The following is a 26,828-nucleotide window of genomic DNA, read 5'->3' as shown; positions in this document are numbered from 1 at the left end:
TGCAGCGTTCCATAAGGGCTCTATGAAATAAGCTTTGTATCTTTGTATGATCAATCTCTTCCTGTTGCAAATTACAAGCTCAACCAATCCATGTTTCTAAATAACTGGTTCTCTTGCCATAGTGACATTGAATTAACATTTTTCGTTGCAGCGTTATGCTCTTTGCAGGAGGAGCATTTGTTTTAATGTGTTCATGTAAATTTGTGGTGTTGCCACAGTAGCAGACCACTTTACCACACAAATGCGCTATCTATGCAGAGAAGCAGCCGTTGAGAAAAATTGATGAGAGAGCGATACCAGGAAATCAATATTGAACAAGTCTAAATACTATCAATATTTGGATCGATCCGCCCACTTTACAATAATCTGAATTTGATTTTATTCGAAATACGTTTTGGAGAAAGCATACAATTATTTTAATTTAGGTAGTCCTTTGGCCTGGTATGTGTTAAAATGTAACAACTGGAAACCAAATTAAAGGAAATTCCTGGTGCCGACCCAAAACCTTGTAAATAATTTGGAAGAAAAAAAAACACACATACACGAGCTGCTCCTTCAGAAAATAAAAAACGTTCTTCTTAGTTGTGAATTTTAGGTTTAATACCAAGAACAGCAACATGTTTAATTTTCAAACCTGTGATAATTGCTCTCTTATGTATAGGCCAACAAAATCAGCAAATAATCACTGATAAAAAAAAAAGATAGGGGGAGACATAAGGACCATTTCAAATCAAGTTTTTTTTAATGATAAAATTAGTAAACCGTTTTAAATCGTGTTCATTTTTTATTATTTAGCGCCTCCAGATTGGTCAGACAGCTGCAGAGCCCACCTAGGACTCTGTCCCTAACCACCATCAACACAAAGAGCATTAACATTAGCATGCTCTTTAGCTTACGCTTCCTCAATAACAGACCCAACTCTACTCAGCCCACCTAGTTCAAATGAAAGCGATGTCAGATTTGCCTAAGCAAAAAGGACAGAAAGACTAACATATTGTGCTTCAGCTGCAAGACATATCTCAGGAAAGAACACACTCAAGTGTCAATATTGGTCGACATGCATCCAAACATATTTGAATTCACTTGCACGGATACTTTTAGTCTGATTTGGTTTTAATATATTTTAGAACAAGTAGATGAGCTTTATTCTTTTTGGTTGTTGTTTGTTTGGCTTTGCAAATGTATATTTTGTGTTTTGACTTGATCGTCGTAGCCTTGTTTAAAGTAAATATGTATCGGTGGACCCCAACACCATTGAAGTTGTTGTTGTTGTTGTCATTTATTCTGAGTATTTATCTGCTGCAAGGCTTCCTGATTATTGTCAAGGCTTCCTGATTATTGTCAAAAAAATTCTCAAAACAAAAACGTAAAATAGAAGAAACAAACGAGAAAGCTACATAAACAGGAAAATAATTGAAGAGAAAACAAGTCATGTTTTTGGATCCCTTAACCACTAGGGTAGTAGAGGCACCATTTTCTGTGGTGTGTCTTGGGCAAGTACATCCTGGTGGTACCCAACCCTCTCAAGCCAACATAGGTTTCCACCGGGTTTCGAATGGAAACACATTGATGTCAATACAATTATTTGCTGTTATTTATAGAAAAAAAAAAAAATCTGATTTTGATTGTCTTCCTAATATGTTTTGTAGAAACATACAATCATCCTAGTTTAGGTATTCATTTTGGCCTGGTATGTGTTAAAATGTCAAAACACTATTTTCATGTATCTTATTTGCTCAAGGTTCTTTTTACTATTCGAAAAAAAAATGAAATCGAAGGGTATAACTGTGGAAAAAGGGCACGGAGACCCACACCAAAAAAAGAAAAACCTAAGATTTTCTTCGCTATGGAAGCCTAACATGTGAACAAATATATGAGAAAAAAAGGATGGATGATGTACTATTGTTTTAGAGTATTTTACAACTGATTTAAGAAACATGAAATGATCCATATTGTTGTTTGGGCGTCCCCACAGGCGAACGAGTACTCCCTCCCGTCCCTGAATCCCGGCCTAGAGGACGTAAAACCGAGTCTATCAAGCAGCGGCAGCTCCGACTTGGCCTCCAGTGTCTCCCAGAGCTACTCGGTTGTGACAGGTACAGTCCAACCGCCTGCACAGTAAACCAACAACATTAAGCTGATCCATCCGTTTATAGCACCCACACCCGCCCTTCTTCAATCCCGCTTTGATCGTCAAGCCATACAATTTTCCGAAACCGCTTTTTGTTGTTTTCCCGCCGACGTTCCAACTCATTCCATTTTCCATTAAAGGGGCCTTTAGTGCGCACCATCAAGGTAGTAACAACTGATGACTAAAAATAGTGTTTATGGCTTCCAATAACACAGCATGATAACAGCGATAATTAGCCATATTCTTGCACGTTAGAGATTAAAGTTTAAAGCTTAGGAGATAAATTCAACTCTTCCCACAATTGACGATTCCCAACCCTTCACTCCTACGTGCACTTACCTCCCTACTGAATACCTCTTGCTTATGCCATAAACAGTTTCCGGGGACACAACATTTTTACAACCTGATGTGAGTTTTTTAATCTATTTTTTCCTGAATCAACATCCGTACATTCTGAATTGTTAATCGTCTATGTCCATGGAAAGGACTATCTTTGAGGGGCCAATACTTTTGCAAGGCACTGTATTTTCAGTCCTTTAACATACTGCCAGTGTTGGAACTGGATCGGTCGGCCAACAGAATGAAGGAGTGTACTTCACATGAGAGACAGCTGCTGTTCTCACTGTGACACCTTCTTGTCATCAAAGGCTATGATGGCCTGCTGATTGACAGCGGCTGCACTATAACACAGGCTGACTGCCTGCTCTCATTGTCAGGAGAAGAGAGGAAAACCCTAATAAAGATTAAGCGTGAGGAAAGAAAGGCAAAGAAAGATGAATTGCTTTTCTGCAGCAGGGTGCTTAACTTAAGAGTGAAAATGAGTTTTAAAGCGCTGATTCAAAGTTAAGGCTTTAAAACGATGTAGTAGTGATGTTATATATGTAGGAGTAGTATTTATAATTTATTTATATACCTTCATATTCATTCTAATATAGTACTGGAAGCAGTTCCGAGTAAATGACAGTAAATTGAATTGGATTGTATTTCTTTTCATTGATAACAGCGTAGTGAACATTGTTTTCAACAAGATAAGACACGGCACTCCAGGATAAACACATAACTGAGACTAAAAGAGAAAAATAAAAAACCGCAATGTCAGTATATTCGAAAATATTTACAAGCTAGTGCTTGGAAACTGCCTTATCTTGTAATAGTTGTGCAAAAAAACCATAATGCATTGAGACAATAGTGCAATGAAAAGCAGTGCAAAAAACATTTAGCAGCAAAAAACAAATAAAATCAAATAATTTGCAAGATATATATTTTTCACAGTCTTGTGCACTTGCTTTGGGTAGTGATGGCCCTAAGAATTAAACTCTTTGCACCTATCAATAGCCAAAAGTCCGCATTAAGCTATCAAACACAGAGGCAAATCGTAAATAATTGAGGGCAGCATTTAGTACGACTGCATATGTCACATATTGATCAAAAAGGTTTTGGGACATTTTTGCCTTTATATTGGTCTTTTGACTATCTTCTTGGGAGATGTACTTCGGCAGTGTCCTTTTTCCTTATATAATCTAATAAACAAACCATTTTAATATGCATACATCTGTGACATCAGGGCTGTGCATCACCTGTCAACATGGAAATCTTGCTTTTGACAATGACAGTAACTACTCTGAATCTGAATTAAAAATGTATGAAATGTTTGCATTTATGTAGTGTTAGTTCTTTCTTATTTAACTCAATTTCTGGATTTTCTTTTTCGAAAGTAGCGTAATTTCTACATTGTATGACTAATAGGATTGTTACAAAAATTACGTAACATATTAATATGCTGAGCGTCTGCAGATGCTGAGTGATGCACACAATTCTCTTGCCTCATGACAAAGGGCATGAGACCAAGGATTCTGATTTGGTTCATATCGTAGTAACTAGCTAACAGCAAGTCAAGCCATCTAGTATTTTTATTCTCATTGCATGGACTTTTTTTTTCTTATTGGAGGATTGTCTTATGAATGATGCTTTTGTTCAAAAGAAGCAGCACATAGACTTAATTTAAAAGTTAAGGTAAGACGATAAAATGTTTTTCTATGCTACAGTTTATATATTGTTTTCTTACTCTGCCAATTGAATAATGAATGAGATGTAGGTTCATTGACAGTAATTGTGGTGATGCGCAGCGGTGATCAGAGAGCGCTCTCAGTGGCCTGCCAGTTTTAAATTCTGACTGTGCCTCTCCAAACAAAAACCTCACTGCAGTTTGAATGACATTTGATTTTTTTTTCTAAGATTGCATGAAACAATGTTCCTACTTTTTACACACCAAGTTTACAGAATTATAAATTTCACTGGGAGTCTATGATCCAGATATGTTAGATTTGGATATGTTGGATCAGTAACAAACTCACATTTTCCCCAGATATCCTGTAAAGGGTTAATAAAATAACATTTGTAAATTACTCTTTTTTGCCTGACTGACGCATGGATTCCCCATGTGTTAGCATGAAGTTAGCAAACTTAAAGGCAAAGTTGGTTGACTATTTTAAATGCTATTGTTTTCAATACAATCCTATTTTTTCTCCTGTCAACTTTAATTATGGGTTTCATTAAAGGCTGCTTTAAAAAGGCAATATACGTTGATTTTTTTTGGACAAATGTAGGTAGCAGCAATTCAGCAGGTAATAGTAGCACAATAAATAGGTTCTTGTCGCCATATCACATCACCGCCGTCTAGATTGCTTTGTGGCTTCTTGGAGGTTTTAATGGCCCCTGGTTGATTGAGATATTGTTCCTTCGTAGCAGTTGAGACTTCTTCCCACGAGAGCTTCTGCTTTCTAGGAATAATATGCTTGCCCTCTTTCTTATTAAAAGTCTCATAATTGTGTGTCTGACCTGTGTGCATGTGAGAGAAGTTAAGACGTGGACGGCGTGATTGAAAACTGCTTTGGCCCTTCTCAAATGATCCCGTCAGAGCCTACTCCAGGAAAGAAAGGCCTCCTTTTTCCTCCTGAGTATGTGGGAGGTGGATTTACGGAAAAAAGTTGGGCCCCAGGAGAAGAAAGGTGTGCCCCCCACCCCCAAAAAAATACCCACTTCTTTTTCTTCCGGACCTTTCCTATGAAAGCGGTCTCGCTCTGGGGAGCACAGGCATAGCAGGTGGCCTCAGAGACACCTGGGGGGCCCAGGGGCCACCGATTGTAAAAGCTTGATGACAAAATTCCGTTTTCAAGTTCTCAAATCAACAAACATTGATGCAGTCTTTTTAAACAATAGACAACAGATATTCCTTCCAATAGGTTCTATGAACGCATTTGAAATTCAGAGATTGATTGGTTGTGCATAGTTAACGCATGATATCAACAAATAAGAATATAAGCCAGCCGAAGCTGGAGGGGACAAAAAAATGCTAAATTACTTTGCTCACTTAGGCTGCCATCCAATTATCAATAAATTATTCTCCCGTGGTGGAGCAGCAGCGATGATATTATATTCATTCTTGAAATGTTTTCTGCTCCTAATTAAAATCTGCACTGTTATTGATCTTGTCTATCTTTATGTCCTGGAATTTGCATAATCTATTAAAGACGAATGATTTATGAACGGCTCAGATTTGTCTTTCAAGGTTGCATTAGCAATAGTGTCCTCAACCTACCTGTATACCCGAAGTCGCTCTGGGATTAGACATATTTTCTTGCATATATTTACAGCTATTCTGAATGATTTGCATTGCATTCATTTGGCGGTATAGATTATATATGGAGGCAGTTTAAGCCTGTGGCGTCAAAACAAAGTCCTAGGGGGCATTTGTAGCTTTTTGTGGTATGTATGAAGGGTGCAGAAACAGATAATTTTCACTTCAAAAAATTAATAGTAATAATCATTACCCCATTTGCGGAATCTTATAACATAATAAAAAGTATATTTAAAATAATGTCGGTCTTACTTTTTGGGAGTCACATAATATATTATTTTCCACACACTATGACTGCTAGCAATCAGCCAACTCCTGTTTAAAAGGTTAACCTTGGAAATGAAGTTTTTAGTTATGCACTATAACTATGAATATGTCCACTAATGAGAAAGTGCTTTGTTCTGTAAAGTTCCTTTGAGTGTTTGAGTAGACGACAGCATCGTTGTGTGTGAGCATGTCAATCAAATGGTTTGCTGCAGTTTCTTAACAGTCCATTTCTATGGTTGATAAGGTCCGCGGATGCAGCTTGGGCTGCGTAGTCCAGACAGATGTGAGAAAACTCTATAGTATCCCTGATCTCTCAGCGATTCGTTTCTTGGATAGCACGGTCCCAAAGGATCCCTGAGTTTATCCTCCGTCTCCATCATCAGGGCGCGTGATTTGACAGGTTCCCTATACTCTGGGTTCAACCTCGTCTACAGGACAATAAGCAACGGCGTGTCTTATTAGTTTCAGAGTTCACTGATCTCGAACGAAGCAACGGTATGGGTAAGTTTTTGACAACACTTGCCTGGGTGTTGAGAAAACTAAAACCTTGTGATTGAGCATTTGGATGTATGATAGAAGATAACCCAAGACTAGCAATGTTTGTCAAAGTTTGAATTCAGATAGATGTCATCTGTGTAATAAACCAGAACTTGACATTTTCAGTGATGCTGTGATGGTGATGATGAAGATCAAGGTGAATGTTGGGGCAGCATTTATTTATTTCTATTTTTCTGCAATAGTATTGTACAGCAATCTCTCGTTTTTCATGGAGGTTGCGTTGCGAAAAGGTCCCGTGATATTCAAAGCAAGTGAAAAAACCCTTGCATTTATTTATTACATTCTCTTTTATACATAGTAACCAAAAAATAACCCAACATTTTGTGAAACAAATAAAAGTACTGTAATTGAAAAAGTATTTATATTAAAAATAATTTTGTCAACTGTTAATCTGTCAAATTACAAATGTAAACCTAATCTTGCTACATGCATTGCACTAGGGGGCGGATATGATTCCAGGAAACTGTTTTTACTAGAGATGATATTTTATCACCATTATGTTATGATAAACTGCTTTTACCTTGCAGCATGTGTCTCAAGAGCAAGTTTAGCGGGTAAATGAGTCCAAATTTGTTGGCAATAGAAAACAATTTTTCCCTGTCTTTTGAACCCGGTTGACGGTGTTTTTCTTATTCCCTGGCGGTTTTTTAACGTGATGGATTTTAGAGAAACTTGAATTTGAAAGACATTTATGCGTGCATAATCTAGGTTGGTCAAGCTGTTTTACATATGTGTACTACGCAGACCACAACATCATTGATGCACATGCAAAAACAGTAAGAAAAGGGGTGGTGCAACTGTTAGGCCAATCAGAATACAGAGCACTATGGACATGAAAATCCGCAAACCTCGATAAGTAAACCGCAATACAACAAGGGATTACTGTACACTAAAGTAGTTGTTAGTTGCTATGAGTGAAACTATTTTGGTAAATTTTGAAAAATTATTATAAGTGACTTTGTTTCCTTTGGTTCAAAAAGTAGCACACATAAATGAATGTATATGTCTCTGTTCCATTAAAAATAACCTGTGTATGATCCACAACCCACGGACAACTAATTATTCACGGTTTTTTTCTTCCTTTTTCTGTATTGAGAGAGGAACACACAACCTATGACGACGTCTCATTCAACAGAACCGAGGCTAATGTTGTTATTCTTAATCATGACATTATTGATTACCAATTCCATTTTGGACTACACAGTGCCTTGAATTCTGCAGATGCTCCCTTTTTACCTGAACAAAGGAAACTGGTAAACAAAAGAGATTGAGCAAATTCCAATGTGGGCTTCTATGGGAAAGCAGTCGTTTACTTGGCCCAATTCGCTGGCATCAGCTTGATAGTGCTGACCAAGTGGGATCCGCCTCCACAGAGCAGCCCTTATCTTAATGAGGAATTGCTACACACAGTCTTGTTGTAAAACAACAATGATGCGGGGAAGCAGCTAATGAGCCTATCATGGTGTCGGGAAAGAGCTGTCCCTCTCTGCAGGCCCCAGCCAACAGTGGAATCTCTGCAGCAGACGCGGCAAGAGTCGACACAGAGCGTACATTGATTGCATAGGTCGCAGAGGCAAAGTCGGTGCAAATGAAAGACGCAGAGGCTCATCAGCCAAACCAGATCAAAGCCAAAGCGCTGTGTTCCGAGTTGCCTGCGAGCCAATGCCTGCATTGCTTGTTGGGATAAAGCGGCCGCGTGATGATCATGTTTGCACCCCATGCCCCCATTTCGAAATACTTTGTAAAAAGCTTTATGTCATATAGTTTTTGATACGTTTATTTTTTAGTAGACACTCAAAATGAAAACGGGAAAACAATGCAAGAAGAGCAAGCCCAAAAAGGCAATAAGAAATTCCAACCTGTTCTAAAGGCCCTTTCCTGAGTCATTTATTTCTATTAAATCTCCTAGGTTACAAAAGCAGATTCACTCGAAAAGGTGTGGTTATCAAAAAACAGCAACATTATTGGCCAATAGTGACAATGGTGTAAAAGCCTCACAATAGTCAAAATGCATAACAGTATGCAATAATAGTCAAAATAACAAACAGCTTTTCTATGCAATCTCATTTGCAGGTGTCCAATATACATATATACAATCAGTTTGAAACATCAGACATATTTTTTTATGGCAACATTTATGTTTAAGCCAGTGATATACAGTGTGTTTCATGTCTGGTGAGGTACAGTGAGATTAACAAATAAAATTGTATCATATTCATCTTTCAATTGGCAGATTAAAAAGGCATTATTTAAACTGTAGTTTGGAAAAAACATGTTTTATTGTCCTAATTTAACTTATAAACAAAGTCTATGTGTTGCTTCTTTTGAATAATAGCACCAAAAAGTCCATGCAACAAGAAAAGCATTACAGGATGGCTTGACTTGCTTTTAGCTTGCTTATACTATCACTAGTTGCATTGTTTGGGGCTGACTTGTCCCCGAATCAGAACCCTTGGTGTCACTACTGCGCTCTTCCATGAGGCAAGAGAATTGCGTGCCTCATTCTGCATCGGCTATGTGAGAGAAGTTAAGACGTGGACGGCGTGATTGAATACTGAATATTTCATTTGGCTAGTAATTGTATTCTGATTTTGGTGTTAGTGTAACTTTTTCATGAAGCACGGCGGCACATTGGTTAGCGCATGAGCGGCAGAGTTCTGAGGTTATCAGATCAAACCTTCCTGTGTGGAGTTTGCATGTTCTCTCTTTGCCTGGATGGGTTTCCTCTGGGCACTCCGGTTTCCTCCCGCATGTCAGGTTATTTGGCCGGTCCAAATTGTCCCTAGGTGTGAATGAGCGAGTGAGTTGTCTGTCTCTGTGTGCCCTGCAACTGGCTGGCAACCAGTTCAGGGTGTCCCCTGCCCACTGCCCGAGGATAGCTGGGACGGGCTCCAGCACCCCCGTGACCCTACTGAGGATAAGCGGTGCAGATAATGAATGGATGGATGTACCTTTTTCAACCTGTTTTTCAAGTTATATTCTGTTTTTTAAAATGAGCAACAATATCCTTTGAGTAAAACATAATCGTTTTGTACTGCATTGTTATTTTGTTTATTTTTAATGGAATAATAATACAAATTAGAAGTTTGTGCAAGAGGTTTTAATATAGGTTATTATTTTTGCAGTGCAGTCTTAAAAGGCTTTATGAAAGAAAATTATGTATCATATTTCCCTGTTTTTCCTCATAGGCAGATAGTGTATTATAAAAGAGACAACAAAATAATGCTGCCTACTCATATGGATAAATGTTAAAATTACTCAGCTCATCACTGATAGAAAGTAAACGTAGAGAACAATGCAATGCTTTTCTTGAAAAAAAAAGGGACAATTTAGTGCGGCAATTGAAACAAAGTATCATGGCAAAACACTGCTTTAAAGCACCTTTGGGTAAAGTGAAAGATAGAAAGGAATCAGGATGCTAAGTATAGGCATGATTAACATCATCCACACTAGTAATTATCAATTTGTGGTGGTTGTTGGATTAAGCCTCTCAAATATTAGACTCAAGCTGTTCCAGTGGGTGTCTGTGACTTTCCTTACTTGGTGTATTCCTATCTGTCCACGGCCATACCAACCTGGGAAAGCCCAATCTCAAAAAGATAGGCAGGGTCAGGCTTGGTGAGACAGCTGCTGTAAATGGTCTGCTGCGACAGCACTGACTGTAACCTCACATGTTATTGCTACTCTTAGTTGTATATTTTTGTTGAATGCACCTGTCCCTAAGTAACTGTCCCGCTTGTTTACAGGTCCCACAGCGCCTCCAACTTGCAGTCATTCCCTCTGGATAAGTGTCATCCCTAACTGACATTTTGTTCAGCCCAGGGGTGGCAAACTCAAATTCACAGTGGGCCAAATTAAGCCGAGAAGTAAAGTCACAGGCCAAAGTCCCTATTTATTGAAAAATTGACTGCAACTGATATGTAACGTTTAAACTTTTCATATGGAAACAAAGTTTAGTTTTTCTTAAACACAGAATTGAAACAACCAAAGCTTGATATGACAAAAACATTCTAAATTACATTGGAAATAAAATACACAATGGTATTTATTTCTTATTAAAATAGATGAAGTAGTATGTCTCTCCCCTTCTCCTTTCAAGTTCCTTTTTCATGTAAATCTTTTTCAAAGCCAACAACAACAGAACCAGAAATAATAATGCAATTCGATAAAAATCCAACATTTCAACTATTGACAGACCATGCCTTTCAGGAAAAAAAGTGCATAAATATATTCAAGCTCAGTTTGCTATGCTCTGATTTACCCTGCACAGTAGTCTAAGCCAGATATCAGGCATCCTTTCTTAAATGCAAGTTCGTCAAAGTCTGATTTTGCGATCTCTGCTGCTTTTCATCTCTTCCACCTTTTGCAGCTTCTTGCTTTAGGTCCAGGTCCTTGTACTTTTCTTAATATTTTGTTTTATAGTGTCTTCTTATGTTATACTCTATGATTACAGCCATGCCAGCCTCGCACACAAGACAAACAGTTTTGTCCTTTATTGTCCGGAACAAATAATTTGCCTCCCACCTGTCTTGGAGGGTCCTGTTGTCTATCTTTCGTTTGGCCATTTTTGTGGTGGGGGAAGTTATTAATTTTTCTATGTGACCGGGGCATGGATGAATGACTGTGAACGGAAATAAGGGGTGCTTTCCAGGTTTTACTGCACGGCAAAATATTAGCAAAGCATGGTGAGATTTGTAGTATTAGCTGCACAGTATATACCGCTCTAATGCACATTTGATATGATCTCGCAGGCCAATTATAATCACACTGCGGGCCAAATTTGGACCGCGGGCCTGAGTCTGATACATATGATCCAGCCAGTCGAGCCTCCGCTTAATTTCCTCTAGCTTCACGTTTGCCCTTGCTGAATCCACTCTGCCGGCCTGCAATTTATTGCAGGTGCAGCTTTAAGACCCCATATAACCCAATCCAATTTGCATTCAATTATAATAACAAACCCATTTATTGGGATTTATCTGTATCTGCAAAGGAGGAGCATGCAAAATAAATAAACAAATGCATACATACACATATAAATAAACAAATAATGTCCCTCCTCTTTCATTTATGTTTATGCTGCAGCAATAGTGCTTCCTGCTCATTAACACTAACTACTGTCTCTCCCTGTTTCACCCAGCTTTTCTCCTTTTATGACCTCTTGCTTGTCTCTGGGCTCAACAATGGGCCTCTCGAACCTTCTTGCCTCGTGACAGGCCCAATGTCTGAGAGGGTGACAGGAGGCCAAATTGGGGAGAACTATAGCAGGGGGACAGGGGGCCCACTCAGATGCATAGGGCCTATGCTAGGCCCTGTTTTGGACCTGTGGCTCCGTGTCCTGTGTGCCCCCTTCATCGAGCCAGACCCAATGCTGTCACATTTAATTAGTGGGTTGAATGCAGAGGGGAGATCAGAGAGCGCTCTCAGTGGCCTGCTGTCAGTTTTAAAGCCGCTTACAACGTTGGCTTATTAACGTCCTTGATGAGAAAACGTCATCATTTTACACACTTGCTCACTGAAGTCATGTGCCCGATTGCCCTGGGGTACACCGTGTGGATCTTGTCCAATGCGTGGTCTCAGTATACGATGAGTCACGGAGCAACGGGTTCAAACCAAACTAACACAACCGCGATACGTGTAGATCTGAGTTGTCATAAAGTTTTACAAAATAACATTTTATTCTTTAGATTTGAATTGTTGTAAAAAATGTGTTAAATACCCCTTTATAATTATAACAGCACACTTAAACAGAAAATTGGGTAAATCAGTTTTATTCTTTCTAATGAGACATTTTAGGACTTATTTTGAAGCAAATAACCCATTTTTTGCAGTTGTTAATGCAAAGAGCTCTTACTAGGCAATTACTTAGTTTTACAAAATACCATTTTATTTTTTATATTCTAATTGTTGTAAAAATGTGTTAATTACCCCTTTATAATTATAACAGCACACTTAAACAGAAAATTTGGTAAATCCGTTTTAATGAGACATTTTAGGACTTATTTTGAAGCAAATAACCAATTTTTTGCAGTTGTTAATGCAAAGTGTTCTTACTAGGTAATTACTTATTTATTTGTGGCTTTTTATTTAGTTACATCACAAAAAAACAACAACATCGACCTTTAAGTAACTAAAGAAACCAAGAAAATATTTGCACAAAAAACAGCTGTACAATACATCGATATAATACATAAACTTGTGCCCAAAGGCTGAAGTAGGTCCTGTTTGACTGCCTAACCCTATACAGTTTTTTTTTCTTTCAGGAAAAACATTTAAAATCAAAACAAAAAAAACAGAACAATGTTACCCAAAATTTGAAAAAAAAAAATTACATTTCAGACATGCAATCATTCACATGCTCACAACTCATACAACATAAAATGCCCAAAGTAACTTTTGATATATTAATTCTCTTTAGTATAATTTTCTAAAGTACGTATGGTATAGGGCAGCACGGCGGCGCAGTGGTTAGCGCGTGTGCGGCACAGTTCTAAGGTCTTGGGAACCTCCTGTGTGGGTTCAAATCCAGCTACCGGACTTGCTGTTCGGAGTTTGTATGTTCTCCCCGTGCTTGCGTGGGTTTCCTCCAGGAGGTCCAGTTTCCTCCCACATTCCAAAGATATGTATTCCAGGTGGATTGGCCGGTCCAAATTGTCCCTAGGTGTGAATGAGTGAGCGAGTGGTCTGTCCCTGTGTTCCCTGTGATTGGCTGGCAACCAGTTCAGGGTGTTCCCTGCCCACTGCCCGATGATTGCTGGGATGGGCTCCAGCACCCCCGTGACCCTACTGAGGATAAGCGGTACAGCTAATGAGATGAGATGAGACGTATGGTGTACATATTTTTTCTGATTGATTGACTGTTGAATATATGTTTCCAGTTGACGATTACTTGCTTATTATACTAATAACAGAGATTTAAGTTCAACCATATCTTCATGTTTTATATTAAAAACAATTTTCTTTGCATGTTCCTTATACCAAGCATCAATGCCCAATCCTAAAAGGTTTTTTCTGTAGTGGAATAAGCATGTCTACATTGCTCTTATATGTAATTTCCTTAATCTCTATACAATAACTTAAATCAGGCAAAATTTAATGAGGTGTACATTGTTTGAAGCGCTTTTATATGCCTGTATTTACTTATCATTGCAAGGTTTTTTGCTCATTTGGACACTAGATTAAGAGGAAGCTCAAGCCCCTCTTTTTAATATGGCTTTCAATTGATCCTATTGATCTTTTTATTCAGTTTTGATCTGTTTCACGTTTAATGATTTAATTTAACACATTCCTTTTTACTGTACGTTTTTATGTTTTGTACAGCAGTTGTTTTATTCATATTTTTATATTTTAACATTTTAGTGCTTTTATACAAGTATTATCATCCACCAACAAGAGCCTGAGCCTGTACCCATATTTAAAAATCTAAGAGTGGTAGTATCAGAAGAGGTGTCAGCAACAGAAATCCTTATGATGATAGCTCAAGCCACAGCCATACTTGCCAAATGTATACCAATCTAGAGATACCATAACATAACATTAAGGTCTGGTTACGTCCATCTTCCTCTACGCTTGCGAGACATGTATAAAGCAAAGCTGGAAAAGAAAATCCTGGCCATAAGACGTGATGCTAGAGGAAACTTCTAGGCATCTGCTACATAGCCCATGTGACAAACCAAACGGTACGGTCAGAGGGCACACTGGACCCTATGAAGAACTGTTGTCAAGTGTAAAGACTAAAACTGCAGTAGTAGTGTCACATCACCACATCATCAGGACTGGCCAAGATCATTTTCCTGGGCACAGTCCAAGGGGGCAGAGGGGGAGATAGACAGAACAAGAAACTGGGCCAAGAACATTAAGGAATAGACTGTTGTCAACTTTATCACGACCAAAACACAGGCCAGGACCGTCAGCAGTGGAGAAACCTGTCCATGGTTGAGATCACAGTGGAGCCAAGACAACCCAGGCAGCCGAGGGATCCGCGAACTGATTCACCTAATATCATGGCTAAGAATCTCTTCGAGAAACGTATAAAGAACACCATTTTTCCCGTTTTGCAAATGTACCCTTGATTTGACGTGAGTCCCTTCCAGTCTTGTACAAAATTTGCGGTGTACAATTGACCTCGGCCTGAACTCCTGTGTCAGTTTAGCCAGATGCAGAAACAAAAGCCAATCACATCTTTAAACTCACTCAAAACTTTCCTTTTTTTTAGGTTCTCATATGAGTGTTTTTTTACTTTTCGCGCTCCTATTTTCAATGCTCTCCTAAAACGCATCCAAACAACTGGGCGTATTGATAATTGGTTACTTAAACAAGAGTTAAGCACCTGATTTAATTATTTATTTATTCTGGGAGGGTATTCATAAAACTTCGTCAAAATAGAATTACACTGTACTGAATGTCAACCAGTTCAGGGTGTCCCCTGCCCACTGCCCAAAGATAGCTGGGATAGGCTCCAGCACCCCCGCGACCCTACTGAGGACAAGCGGTGCAGATAAGGGATGTACTGTATGTTTCCAGAGTGATTTTCATACTCATCTGTAAAAGCCATGTGCAATCTTACAGATATCTCCAAAAGATGAACTACATTATGACCAAACACCAACCAAAATTGCACCATAACCCTCACCAAATCAGCATAGGTGATGAAATGTTAAGTTTTTCTTGTCTTTGCATGTTCTTACAGGTCGGGAGATGGCAAGCACCACATTACCAGGCTACCCGCCCCATGTGCCCCCGACGGGACAAGGCAGCTACCCCACTTCCACGCTCACGGGAATGGTTCCAGGTAAGCGACACATTCAAACTTGAGCTGTATATTTTGTGATTTATTTTTTAAGCCATTTAGGACATAAGTACATTTGCACCGTGGTGCTTTTCCACCATTAAGGACGATAACAATTTTCCAAATTCCAATATTTTTCCTCGTAGGTTGCAACTCAAATTCTTCATAATAAACACATGAGGGGTGTCATAATCCTCCTGTAATTTCTTTTCATTTTATTTATTTTTATTTTTGTCCAAATTTTTGAGACAACAAAAACATTGACAAGTTTCAAACAGCCCTCAGGACAGATAGTTACCATTCAGTTGTTTGTGGCACAACCAACCGCTCCACAAAGCTGAAGCTAAATACACCTCCGAGTAGTATTCAGTCATTTTTTTGCTAAATAACTCTTAGTTTTAAACTATTATTTACTATTGACACTCTATTGTCAGAATTTAACCACCAAGATCTTAACCTGCTCAAGGGAAGCAAACTCTATCTGGGCATTATTTTCGTATTTATTCTATATATTCTGTTCAACCAGGGATGTCAAACTCAATTGCACAAGGGGCCAAAATTCAAAACACACTTAAGGTCGTGGGCCAACCAGGATAAACATGTATTGAACACACTTAAACTGAATGTTTTTGAAACATAAATATGAATAAAAACAGACAATAATATTAAATTTAAACCTTAAATTACTTATACAGTATTTATTATTTTGCTGTAAATAAAAATATCTTGTTAAATTATACAACTTAGAACTTAACTTAAACAACTTAACATTAAAATAACATTCAAATTCCTTTGCTCCTATGTCAATGTATATATTAAAAAAACTTAAATATCCCAAAAGATTTTACTCTCCTTAATATATCTCCTGTCAAAAGTAGAAATATGAAAATTCTACACAAATTATTTTGTAAAAACGTCACAACATTCTGAGAACAGGGAGCCTGATGTGCTTACCTTTGGCGCAGACGGAGAAGGGCGAGAGATGGGAGGGAGTGCTTGCACTTTTTGCATAGCTCCACCCATCCCTCCGACTCACCCAATCAAATAACTTTAAGTTCTCTTCCGGTGTTTTGGCGTATTTACAATTTGTTCTGTGGATTCATCAAAAAGTATCTGAACACTGAACACAGATTATAAAGTGAGCTTTTATTTAAATGATTCTTTAGCGTTGTACAGCCAAAGCAAGTTGTTTTTGTTTGACACCTTGACTGTAAATTGTAGTGAAAATGTGCCCTATATATTCTGAAAAGTATTGCATTCTAGTTTAGTTTGGCTTTACGTGTATCTGAGCAGGATCAATGGCTCAAGTTTTGAACGAGATGGAGAAAATTTGCACGCAATTAAATCTGTCTCTGAGTCATAGGTACACATAGTAAGAGCCATATCTGACCCCTGGTATATAGTATGCGCCCCGGCCGAGTCATTCCTAAGACTTAAAAAGTGGTCGGCGGCGCCCTCTGTTGGCTGCGGCTGCATCGGCTCGCTACAACGGGTCAGGTGCAATCGACATTTCGTTCTGTGTACATTGTTACACAGAATGACAATACAAGGAAATTATTATTATTATTATTATTATTATTATTAGTATACGTCATATATGAAGGAATAGTTACAGTGACTAAAACGTCAGAATCTATGTCCAGGAATGGACGATGTTGTTTCATATTGACGGGCCATTAATAACAATAATGTAAAATGGTCTTGCGGCCCGGATATGATTACACGGTGGGCCAGACGTAGCCCGCGGGCCGGGAGTTTGACACGTGTGTGTTAAACCATTAAATGTTACGCAAGGAAACATGCTAAACTATAAACCACACATGTCAAAGTAATGGTCTGCAGACAACATTTGGCCCCAGAGAAGGTTTTCTTTGGCCCCTGAGATAATCTTGATTTATTATTGTATCATACACGAGGAATCTTTGTTTATTTTTTAAGTGTACATTACTTTTCTGAACTTTATTTTATTGAAGTTTTGTGAATAATATAAGCATGCCTTTTTTATTGGGAGTTATTTTAGCCCACTATTACTTAAATACATACAAAAAAAATAGGTTATGATATTGCCTGTCCAAAATTAAAGATTAGTGGTGGCACGACGGCTGAGTGGTTAGCGCGTCTGCGGCACAGTTCTAAGGTCATGGGATCAAATCCAGCTACCAGCCTTCCTGTGCGGAGTTTGCATGTTCTCCCCGTGCTTGTGTGTGTTTCCTTTCGGGCACTCTTGTTTCCTCCCACATTCTGAAAACATGCATCTCAGGTTGATTGGCCACTGAAAATCTTCGCTCATTCCCTGTGTGTGAATGAGCGAGTGCGTTGTCTGTCTTTGTGTGCCCTGCAACTGACTGGCAACCAGTTCATCGTGTCCCCTGCCCACTGCCTGTCGACGGCTGGTATGGACTCCAGGTCATATGTTTCATTAGCAATGGATCTGGCATTGGCGACTAGCCACGTTCGGCAGTGGTGGCTTAAGAGTTGTTAGCGTAACTGTCAGCTTTCCCTTCCGACGCCACATCAGTTGATTCTGGACGTGATAAAAATCTAAGAAGCACCTGCTGGTGATCATTAATTCTTTGCACTCTTCTGACTTTTCCTCAGTATTCAAATTTAAAGAAGATTTACTTTTCAATGTAACGAAGCGCTTAAGCTCCGAGCTGTCGCGCTTGTTTTGGTCTTGATTATGGCAGTGTGACTGACTGACAGCTTACACCAGCCTATACAGTCACGCACACGTCTTGCAAATTTTGCCTCACCTTTATTGGCCAGTGCCATAAAACCTGCTTCTGATTGGCGGGTGCTGTTAAAACCTGAAATGTGACAATTATTGTTGGCCAAACACTCAATCACTCAATTAACATACTGGAACACTCGGATCCTTTGAAAAAAACGCAGTGTTTTGCGATTACACTATCGCACTACGTCACATGGCGGTATTGATTAGATTTCAGTTAACTGTGCAGCCCTAGCCTGAGTCCTTTTATTTCTATCAAAGTCCTAGATTACAAAAAGCAGATCCGCCCTAGAGGGTGTGGAATCAAAGAGCAGCAACAAGATCGGCTGATTGTGACAATAAAGTAAACAATGCGTAATGGTCAACAGAATAAATAACAGTGAGGTATAACAGTAAAGATAACGAACTGGCATCCTAAGCCACCCTCTTTGAAGGTGTCTGATATTAAAAACAGACTAAACATACTAGTTACTTAAAGAAGAACATCCCAAATAATATAAAACCAGAGCCAGGATAAAGGCACGCTTGTTATAGCCGTGTTAGATTGCGGTTTGCGTTTGCGGACTAGGACATTAGATGAACTCAATAGGCGATCACCACAATCAGTGGCCATGAGATAGGACAGTTCCTCTCAGTTACACTCCAGCTCCCAGCGCTCATTATCCTCGCCGTGTCCACACAGCGCACTCTCACCAGCCCTGTCGATAAACAGCGCGTTTCGTTCCTCTTTTAGCCTCCCCGGACACCAGAGGCTGCCGAGCGTATCTCTTTCCCCTCTACTTAACCTGCAGTTCAGGTTCACAGCAAACAGTTAAGGGTCAAAACACAGAAGCGTGGAGGGCCTGTAAATATTTAAATCACTATCTCTCTCAGGGATGAGCTCTGGTTACACGACAAAGAGAAGCAGATGTGCAGAGTGACGTAGCAAGTAGATGCCACCTTCCAACGAGCTGGAATGTGGCTACCTTGATTGGTTATGAGCCTTTCACTTCATCAAACTGAGTATGTTTCCAATCAGCAATACAGTTCAATTTTTGTAAAAATTCAACTGGAAAAGATAATAAAGCCATTGCGGACATTGACACTGAGGTTTTTCCTAGCCCTCATGCAGGTTTCAGATCAGGGGATGTTGTAATGGTGGTCTGTGCAGGCCTTTGAGACTTTTTCTGATTAAGGCCTATGCAAATAAACATGACTTGACTTGAAATATCGGATACACTTGCCAATTATATTAGCAGATTGTCATTGAAATCTTCGACACATATTCATTTATTGTCATAAGCTAAAGAGTTTTATGAATTATATAGAGGTGCAGAACATGTTTTAACCCTCAACATGATTGGTTACTTTATGAAGGACGTTTACCTTTATTTTCATTTCTTTTACACCTGTAGACATCTGCATGTTTATTTGTCGGTGCTATTCTGAAAAGACGTATCTTCATTTATTGCCATTTTTCATTATTTTTCATTAATTGAATTTTTACCAAAAAAGCCATAAATAGCAGCCACCATGAGAGAAGAATTGGAAAAGTCTGAATTACCTTATTTTCATGTTTCGCAGAGGTATCGTATCGCAGACCGGATTTGTAGAGACAAAAAATAAATCAAATAATTTCTTTTAATTTCCCCCCTGAGCCTTCTGCCATTTTTTACCCCAATCCAGCTTGCAAATATAAAGATTGTACACCTGATTTAAAAGAATGTTGTCAAATCTCAGATGTGGTCTATACTTTAACACATGACATTGACCTAGGTGAAGATTTGGACTTTCTAATCTGATAAACACAACAGAAATAAGCCAGAAAGGCTTTTAAGATGAGTTCCTGAGTGCTGATCTATAAAAATGTAGAATTTTACCCCACCAATTGGAAAAATCGATTCTTACCTGAGACTATATTTCTATTTTCACCTTCATTTGCCAAGGCCAAGTGCAAAAAATACAAAATGAACACACATTTAAGCCCACTTTTCTACCGGCGCCAACTTCGTTGGATATTTTGTGGTCCTGCCCTTGGCTACAGAAAGCTAACAGCACTGTGTCCCTACATACCTGAAGCCATTTTTAGCTGTGCATTTTACTTCAAAATATTTACGTCACATTTTAAAATCACGTTACCATTCAAAACACTGACTACCACTGAGTCAAATGGCGTTTATGAGGACGACCACATATTTACTACTGCGCCAAAAGAAAGCGCAAATTTGTGTTGTAAAATATGAGCCCTATATATCTAGACGACAGTGGACTGTGGAAGATAGTGAAAAGTTGTCTTTTTGTGTTGTCATTGGTGGTTGCCATTTGTTTGTCATTGTTCTTTGAGGATTAAAGGAAACTCAAATAATGTCTCAGATGTTACTCGAATAATGTCTCGGATGATACAAGAAGAGAACTGTAGCATTTTTAAAAGAATACTTCTACTTGTGTTCCATTCTAAATGGAGGGCATGATTTAAGGGTGAAAAGTGGAAATATTGTGAGTATGTGGTAGATATTGACTAGAGTATTCTTAAACCTATTTTACTTCTGTTATGTATTTCATGAATAATGTTGGTGAAAACATTGACATTTTTTCTTCTTTGAGAAGGGTATCTTAAATATATTCATAGGTGATATTTATTTATGGTACCCCACCAACTAGAGATATTCGGCGACAGAGAGCCAAAATTATCAAACATGTTTGATACTCAACGCCATCAGAGAGGATAATGAAGTAAATGCTTGTAATCTAGTTATGGTCAAATTTTTTCACTCTGCTACCGTGTTGTTTCACAGGAGGCGACTTCTCCGGCAATCCTTATTCTCATCCCCAGTACACCTCTTATAACGAAGCGTGGAGGTTCAGCAATCCGGGGTTACTAAGTAAGTGAATCTAGCAATTGTTGGATGTGCAGCACCCACCCTGCGCACAGATATAGTCTGGATACAATCATGTTTTTTTCCAACGGCTCGTTCTTCTGTTAACTTTCAGGTTCCCCTTATTATTATAGTGCCGCATCCCGTGGCTCCGCACCTCCCACTGCTGCCGCTGCCTACGACCGCCACTAGTTATCACGGAGAGCAACTCAAACTGCAGGCCTACAGCTCAGGCCTCCATATTGTCCCCGTCTGAGAAAAAACTAAGAACGAAGGGAATTGCAAGAAGGGGATCCCAAGGAAAAGACCGAGGGTCATGCAGACTAGAAGAAGGATCGGTGAAAGCGATCCCGAAGTCGGCGTTCTGAGCTCCGGGCCATAAGAGTCTACGCAACCGTCCCGCCCTGTATTTTTTTCTTTTAAATATTATGTTTTGTTGTTTTTTTGGCTTGTTGCTGTTGTTCATATTCTCATTCTTCCTCATCATCCTTTTACAATCCAAACTGCAGTTCTTGTCTGCTCTTAAAGACCATGCAAAGTGAATCCGAGGTAAGATCGGGCCTAAAAAAAAAAAGCTTGACTGAACCAAGGTATTAAAGCCTGACCCAGCCTGAGCCCAACCAATTTACTTGACTTGCAGAGCCATACCCGAAATCAATATTTGCGTTTGTGAGGTCTCAAGAGGAGGAGGTATGGATTATGATAACTAAATAATACCTATCTAACCAAATTTAAGTTAAAAAAAGACTGTAAAAACATTTACATATATTATATATCTGTGTCTGCAAAGGTAACATGAACTGACAATTTTCCATCGTTGACAAATTTATTTGAGTTGACAGGAAAATGTTTTGGCCATTCGTCATTTCGAGGGGTTGGAAATTGGGCCATAAACCACAGCAGTAACATGTCTTTAAGAGTCTAGCGTTGCTAGATTAGGAGAGTGAGAGAGGCAGAAAGGAGAACTATGATAATATGGATAACGTGGATAATAAAACCCGACGTGGCCCAAAATTCTGGTCGTGCTCAGGCTTGAGTTTAAGATTATAATTCTGAAGTTAATTCCAACAATTTTCTCTTGTGATGTTTGAATATAAAAACTAAAATAGTACAAATACTGAGAAATGCATTCATTTTCTTTTTATTCAAGATTTTCTTTACCCAGGATACTCTTGGCACGAGTCCACACCTTTCAGTTCCGTGCATGCCATTTACTTACCATCCATCAATTATCTGCACCGCTTATCTTCAGTAGGGTCATGGGGGTGCTGGAGCTCATCCCAGCTATCATTGGGCAGTGGGCAGGGGGCACCCTGAACTGGTTGCCAGCCATTGGCAGGGCACCATTGACTTAAATTATTCATTATTACAAATTAGCTCGATCGCTATTAAATCCTAAACCACAATGTATCAGCTGTCCAAATGTCACAATGCACCAAAAGGCTCATTAGCATTATTTATATTTCCAAATGAAAAAGTTTTACAATGTTGAGCTCACAGTCTTAAACTCAATTTAGGATGTGAGCAAGCTAGTTAATAATAAATTAATGGTGAGAAATATTTGATTAAGCCTGTTTTTTGTCTTATTGATTGCCATTGATCGCTAAAGATGTCAGATAGCTTTTTTGGTATTGATGGTGAACGATGTCAGGTATCCTACACTAAATAATTTAATAGTTTTGTAGACATTAAAAAAGACAACAATGGATTATCACATGCAAAGAGATCAGAGGAGGACAGTACAAAAATCCCAGAATAAAAACATTTTAGGCTGTCCTCCCCGAGCATTTCATTTTATTAAATCTACTGGGTTACAAAAAGCAGATGAGTGTGGCTATAAAAAGAACAGCAACGTTGTCGGCCAAAAAACGACAATGATGTAAACAGTGCATAACAGTTAAAACAACAAGAGGAATGATAGTCAAAAATAACGAACAACTCTGGCATCCTATTAATATCATTGCAGGTGTCCAATAATAAGACATAAAGAAGCTGAAAAGATTCTAATTATCAATTTCTAAGTTTTGATTTTACTTCAGCCAATATTAAAATAGTGTCTCTTAAACGTACAGCAACGTTCTTTCACTTGTGAAGTTTGGCAGGTTGACATTTCTTTGCAGTGTGGCTATGTTGAAGACAGGTGTTTTCACTTTGCAAGGACTTTAACGGAAAATAAACAAGAACAAATGTTTCATAGCTTGTTGGTAAAAATAATTCCAAAACTATCCTAAGTGCGGGAGAATTACCCCACCTCAGTTTTGTAAAAATTCTGTGACTTGGGTGCTTCTCCTTTCAGACATTAAAACCATTTCAGATTTCCTGGCCTCACAATGAAATGGAAACTCCATCCGCAGATGTGGCAAATAATCGAATGTATGTCATTTTCAAAGTAAACATGTGAATGTTAACTTATTTTTTTGTCACAAATTGTATTGTATAAAAAGAAGCAAACAATTTTGAGTGTAGTCGTCACACTTTGCTAATATTCCTTTTATGTCCATGGACATTTTTGGCTCCTTTTTTGCACTATTACCAGATTGGCTTACTTTCCAAATTATCTGACTTTCATTTTTAAGATGACCTGATTTGTGTAGATATCAGAATATGTGAGTGAACTGTGTCAGATCCGTTGCTACACTACATGCTAATACCACAAAAAATGTATTCAGCTACTTTGTCATAGTACTAAATGCCTACAGTTGTGAATAGCAACTGTAAATTTATTTCAATGTATGCCTTATGAATTGATCTGTTCAACGCAATGCCCCCTCCATAATGTCCTTAACAGTCCTTTGCCTCATGTTTAACTCTTGCTGTGGACCTTTTTTAGCCTATTTTGTGAATGTACACCTACATTTGCCAAAGACTTGGTTTGATATTTAATATTTTATTTACAGTGTGCATATGCATAAATAAAGCAGTATTATTTCTGAATACGTAACGTTGCTAACAACGTGGCGCGTGCGACGGGGCGTGGCGAAACCCTGCGACTCTTGCGTCCCGCTGCTTCGTAGAATGATTTGTAAATATTGTGAAGACAATTCCTTTTTGTAAATACTGTCACGCGTCACAAGATTGCGCAAGACGCAAACCGGCTCCCTTTGTAGATAAACAAAATGATGCATTTACATGTGTGTCCTAATTGTCACGTTGTGCTGTAGTGGAAGGCGCAACCGATGTGTAAAACCCCAGGCTAAATGCCATTCGTAGCGAGCTCACATCGTACTTTCCCATTTCCAATTCCATTATAATGCCATGACGATGTTTTATGTCACTATGCAACAAGTTAAATGGCTTTCTATATCACCTTTTGTTGTTGGGCCTCGGACTTCACATGTCCTAGTGGGGAATTGTGAGGGTGTTCCTTCTAGCAAGGGTTAGTCCACGGTGAAAGGGAAAAAAAATGACACATCCGGTGTCCTGTCGGCCATTTATAGATGTTGTGATCATTGGTTTCATCCAATTTATGGTCAGCTCTCAATGTATAGATGCGTTCATCTCATATCAACCTCCTAGTTAAACCCATCTACTGTACATCCTCTGGTATCAGGAAGATGTCAGACAAATGTACTGCTTTTTTTCAGTCTACATGCAGTTGGACATGTCTGAAAGAAGTGAGGGAAGAGTATATGCCACCATCTTCTGTGCTCAGCGGAAAACCGCTCTGTTGTAAGATGATACAGGACATTGAAAAAAATAGAATTAAAAAACAGATTTCTGAGGAGAAAATCTATACGGAAAGCCCTGTGGCCTCAATCATGGCTCTGTTTCACTTCTGTTCCAATTCCTTTTGTGCACATAAGAAATAAATTCTTTTATATGTCACTGACTCTGTCGTCTCCTTGCGGTTAATTTAGGAAGACCCGAGATTCAGATTTTAAGGATGCTGTAGTCGCTACTGCTGTAGGCCTACTCAGTTTATCTACCAGAAGCAGTTTTCAAGTAGAGAACATTGACTTCAATTGAACTGTCATTTTTGTCAACGTTGTTAAACACTGTATGCAACAACAAAGATTGGGCTCGGCACTCCAGGATAAACATAGATGAGCAAACATAAAAATGATCAGGATAATAGTCAGAAAAAATATATTTGTCACGCAGTGCTTAGGAACTGGCCTAAGTTATAATCGTAGTGCAATATTCCTAAATGAAAAAGAATAGTGCATTGTATCAATATTGCAATGAAAGAAGTGCAAAACATTAACAAAATCCCCGGAACGTGTCACAAGGTATATCTTTTCACAGTTTTGTGCAATGATATTAAAGAGAACAACAAAGAACAAAAAAAGAAAATCACAAAACAAGTTGCAAGATGTGATTTAACAATTTTGTGCACTTCTTTATGGTTGTGATGGCCCTGAAAAAGAAGCTGTCTCTAAGCCTGTTTTTCCTTGTTTTGTGAGAACTGTTGCATCTATCAGAGGGCAATAGGCCAAAGAGGTGGTGGCCGGGGTGGGAAGTGTCTTTTTTAATGTTGATAGCTCTGCAGCCACTGTTAAAATGTTTTGACTTATTTTGCAATTAATTATTTTCTTTTGACCAGTTGATAATCCATAAAATGTTACCATAAACTAGTGTTATCAGCAAAGGGAGAAAAAATGGATATCTTTTTGAAAAATAAAAATGATTTAGTTTAATATGTATGTATATATCTTTTATTATTATATTTTTTTATGTATATCAATTGGCCTTATCCTTAAGATGTACAAATGAAAGTGGAATAAAAACCAATGAAAATCAATTGGAGAATTATACAATTAATTTTGATATCAATTGATCAGACGATATATCTAGCTTGAATTTGAATTTGCTCTTTCGAGTTTCTTTACAGCACATGTTCTCCGAATTCTTGACAAATTTACACATTTTCACGACTTAATATAAAATATACTTTAGCCTTTAGAATACAATTATTGAAAGAATTGTTTAATTTCCCATTTCTAATGAGCAACAGGATTATAAATTATTTGTGAATTTTGCTATCTAAATTTGAAGACGGATCCCTTGTTAAATCCACCCAAATTTGAAATAATACACAGAATAAAAATCTTTATCAATATCGCTATTTTATTTAAACATTATTTGATGAAGGCAAAGATAGGAAACTTAATTCATGATGTGAAAGTTATCCAAAAATCATAAACAAGCACTGAAGCGCGTTGATGTGTGCCAGGTTTGGGAAGCTTTAAGTCCGTCCCAGAATTGTTATATTAATAGTGAAATTGTAACAACTTTTCCTTGCTCCTTGCAATACTTTTAAATACGTTTATTTATATATTGTTGTTTCGGATAAGTAGGAATCACTGATGTGCGGTGGGGAATGTGTTTGGTAAGCCAGGCAATGTCCGCTTTACAAATAAATGAACCTATGTCTTATTCTTTATTTGATTGGCAGAGCAATGAAATAATGTATAAATTGTAGCATTGTAGCATTGTTCGATTGTCTTGACTTGTATGTTAAGTCTAGTCTCTGATCCTTTTAAATAAAAGTCCCAATTGATAGTATGTCCTCCTTTATGAAAAAAAGTTCATGCAATGAGAAAAAAAATATTTGCTGTTAGCCTGCTAACACTATCACGATTTCTATTGTTTCGGCTGAGGTGTCCAGCAAATCAGAATCCTTGGCCTCAAAATCGCCCTCTGTCATGAAGCAAGAAAATTGCATGCCTCACTCTGCATCTGCAGAATCTCAGCACAATAATATGTTGCATACTGATTGGAGTAATCGTATTTGCAGTATAATGTAAAAATTTCAAGATTGTAAAAAAAAAAAAACCCAAAGTCAAACGATAAACTTTACACTAATTAAATAAAACCATCAGTGCTGTGTCGTCAAAGTGACTCATTTACCTTAATCTTATAAT

The 26,828-nt window shown here is 38.3% G+C and overlaps 1 protein-coding gene across 3 annotated transcripts in view; it reads left to right on the top strand.

The window, feature by feature from the left end:
- Window positions 1–24,786, top strand: part of pax2a (paired box 2a) — a 61,244-nt gene extending 36,458 nt beyond the window's left edge. For 2 of the 3 annotated variants that reach the window (XM_088351233.1, XM_088351232.1), the window contains exons 8-11: window positions 1,976–2,096; window positions 15,280–15,381; window positions 20,884–20,970; window positions 21,080–24,786. In XM_088351233.1, the coding sequence (XP_088207359.1) occupies window positions 1,976–2,096; window positions 15,280–15,381; window positions 20,884–20,970; window positions 21,080–21,156 (387 nt within the window). In that variant the 3' untranslated portion in view covers window positions 21,157–24,786. The remainder of the gene's footprint in view (window positions 1–1,975; window positions 2,097–15,279; window positions 15,382–20,883; window positions 20,971–21,079) is intronic. The other variant, XM_088351234.1, reaches the window with a different exon arrangement.
- Window positions 24,787–26,828: the final 2,042 nt, after the last annotated feature.

This window comes from Urocampus carinirostris, chromosome 13 (genome assembly GCF_059441175.1).
Source record: "Urocampus carinirostris isolate Australia breed hairy pipefish chromosome 13, RoL_Ucar_1.0, whole genome shotgun sequence".
Classification (NCBI taxonomy): Eukaryota; Metazoa; Chordata; class Actinopteri; order Syngnathiformes; family Syngnathidae; genus Urocampus; species Urocampus carinirostris.
The sequence above is the reverse complement of the archived record's forward strand: the minus strand, read 5'-3'. Positions and strand labels throughout refer to the sequence as shown.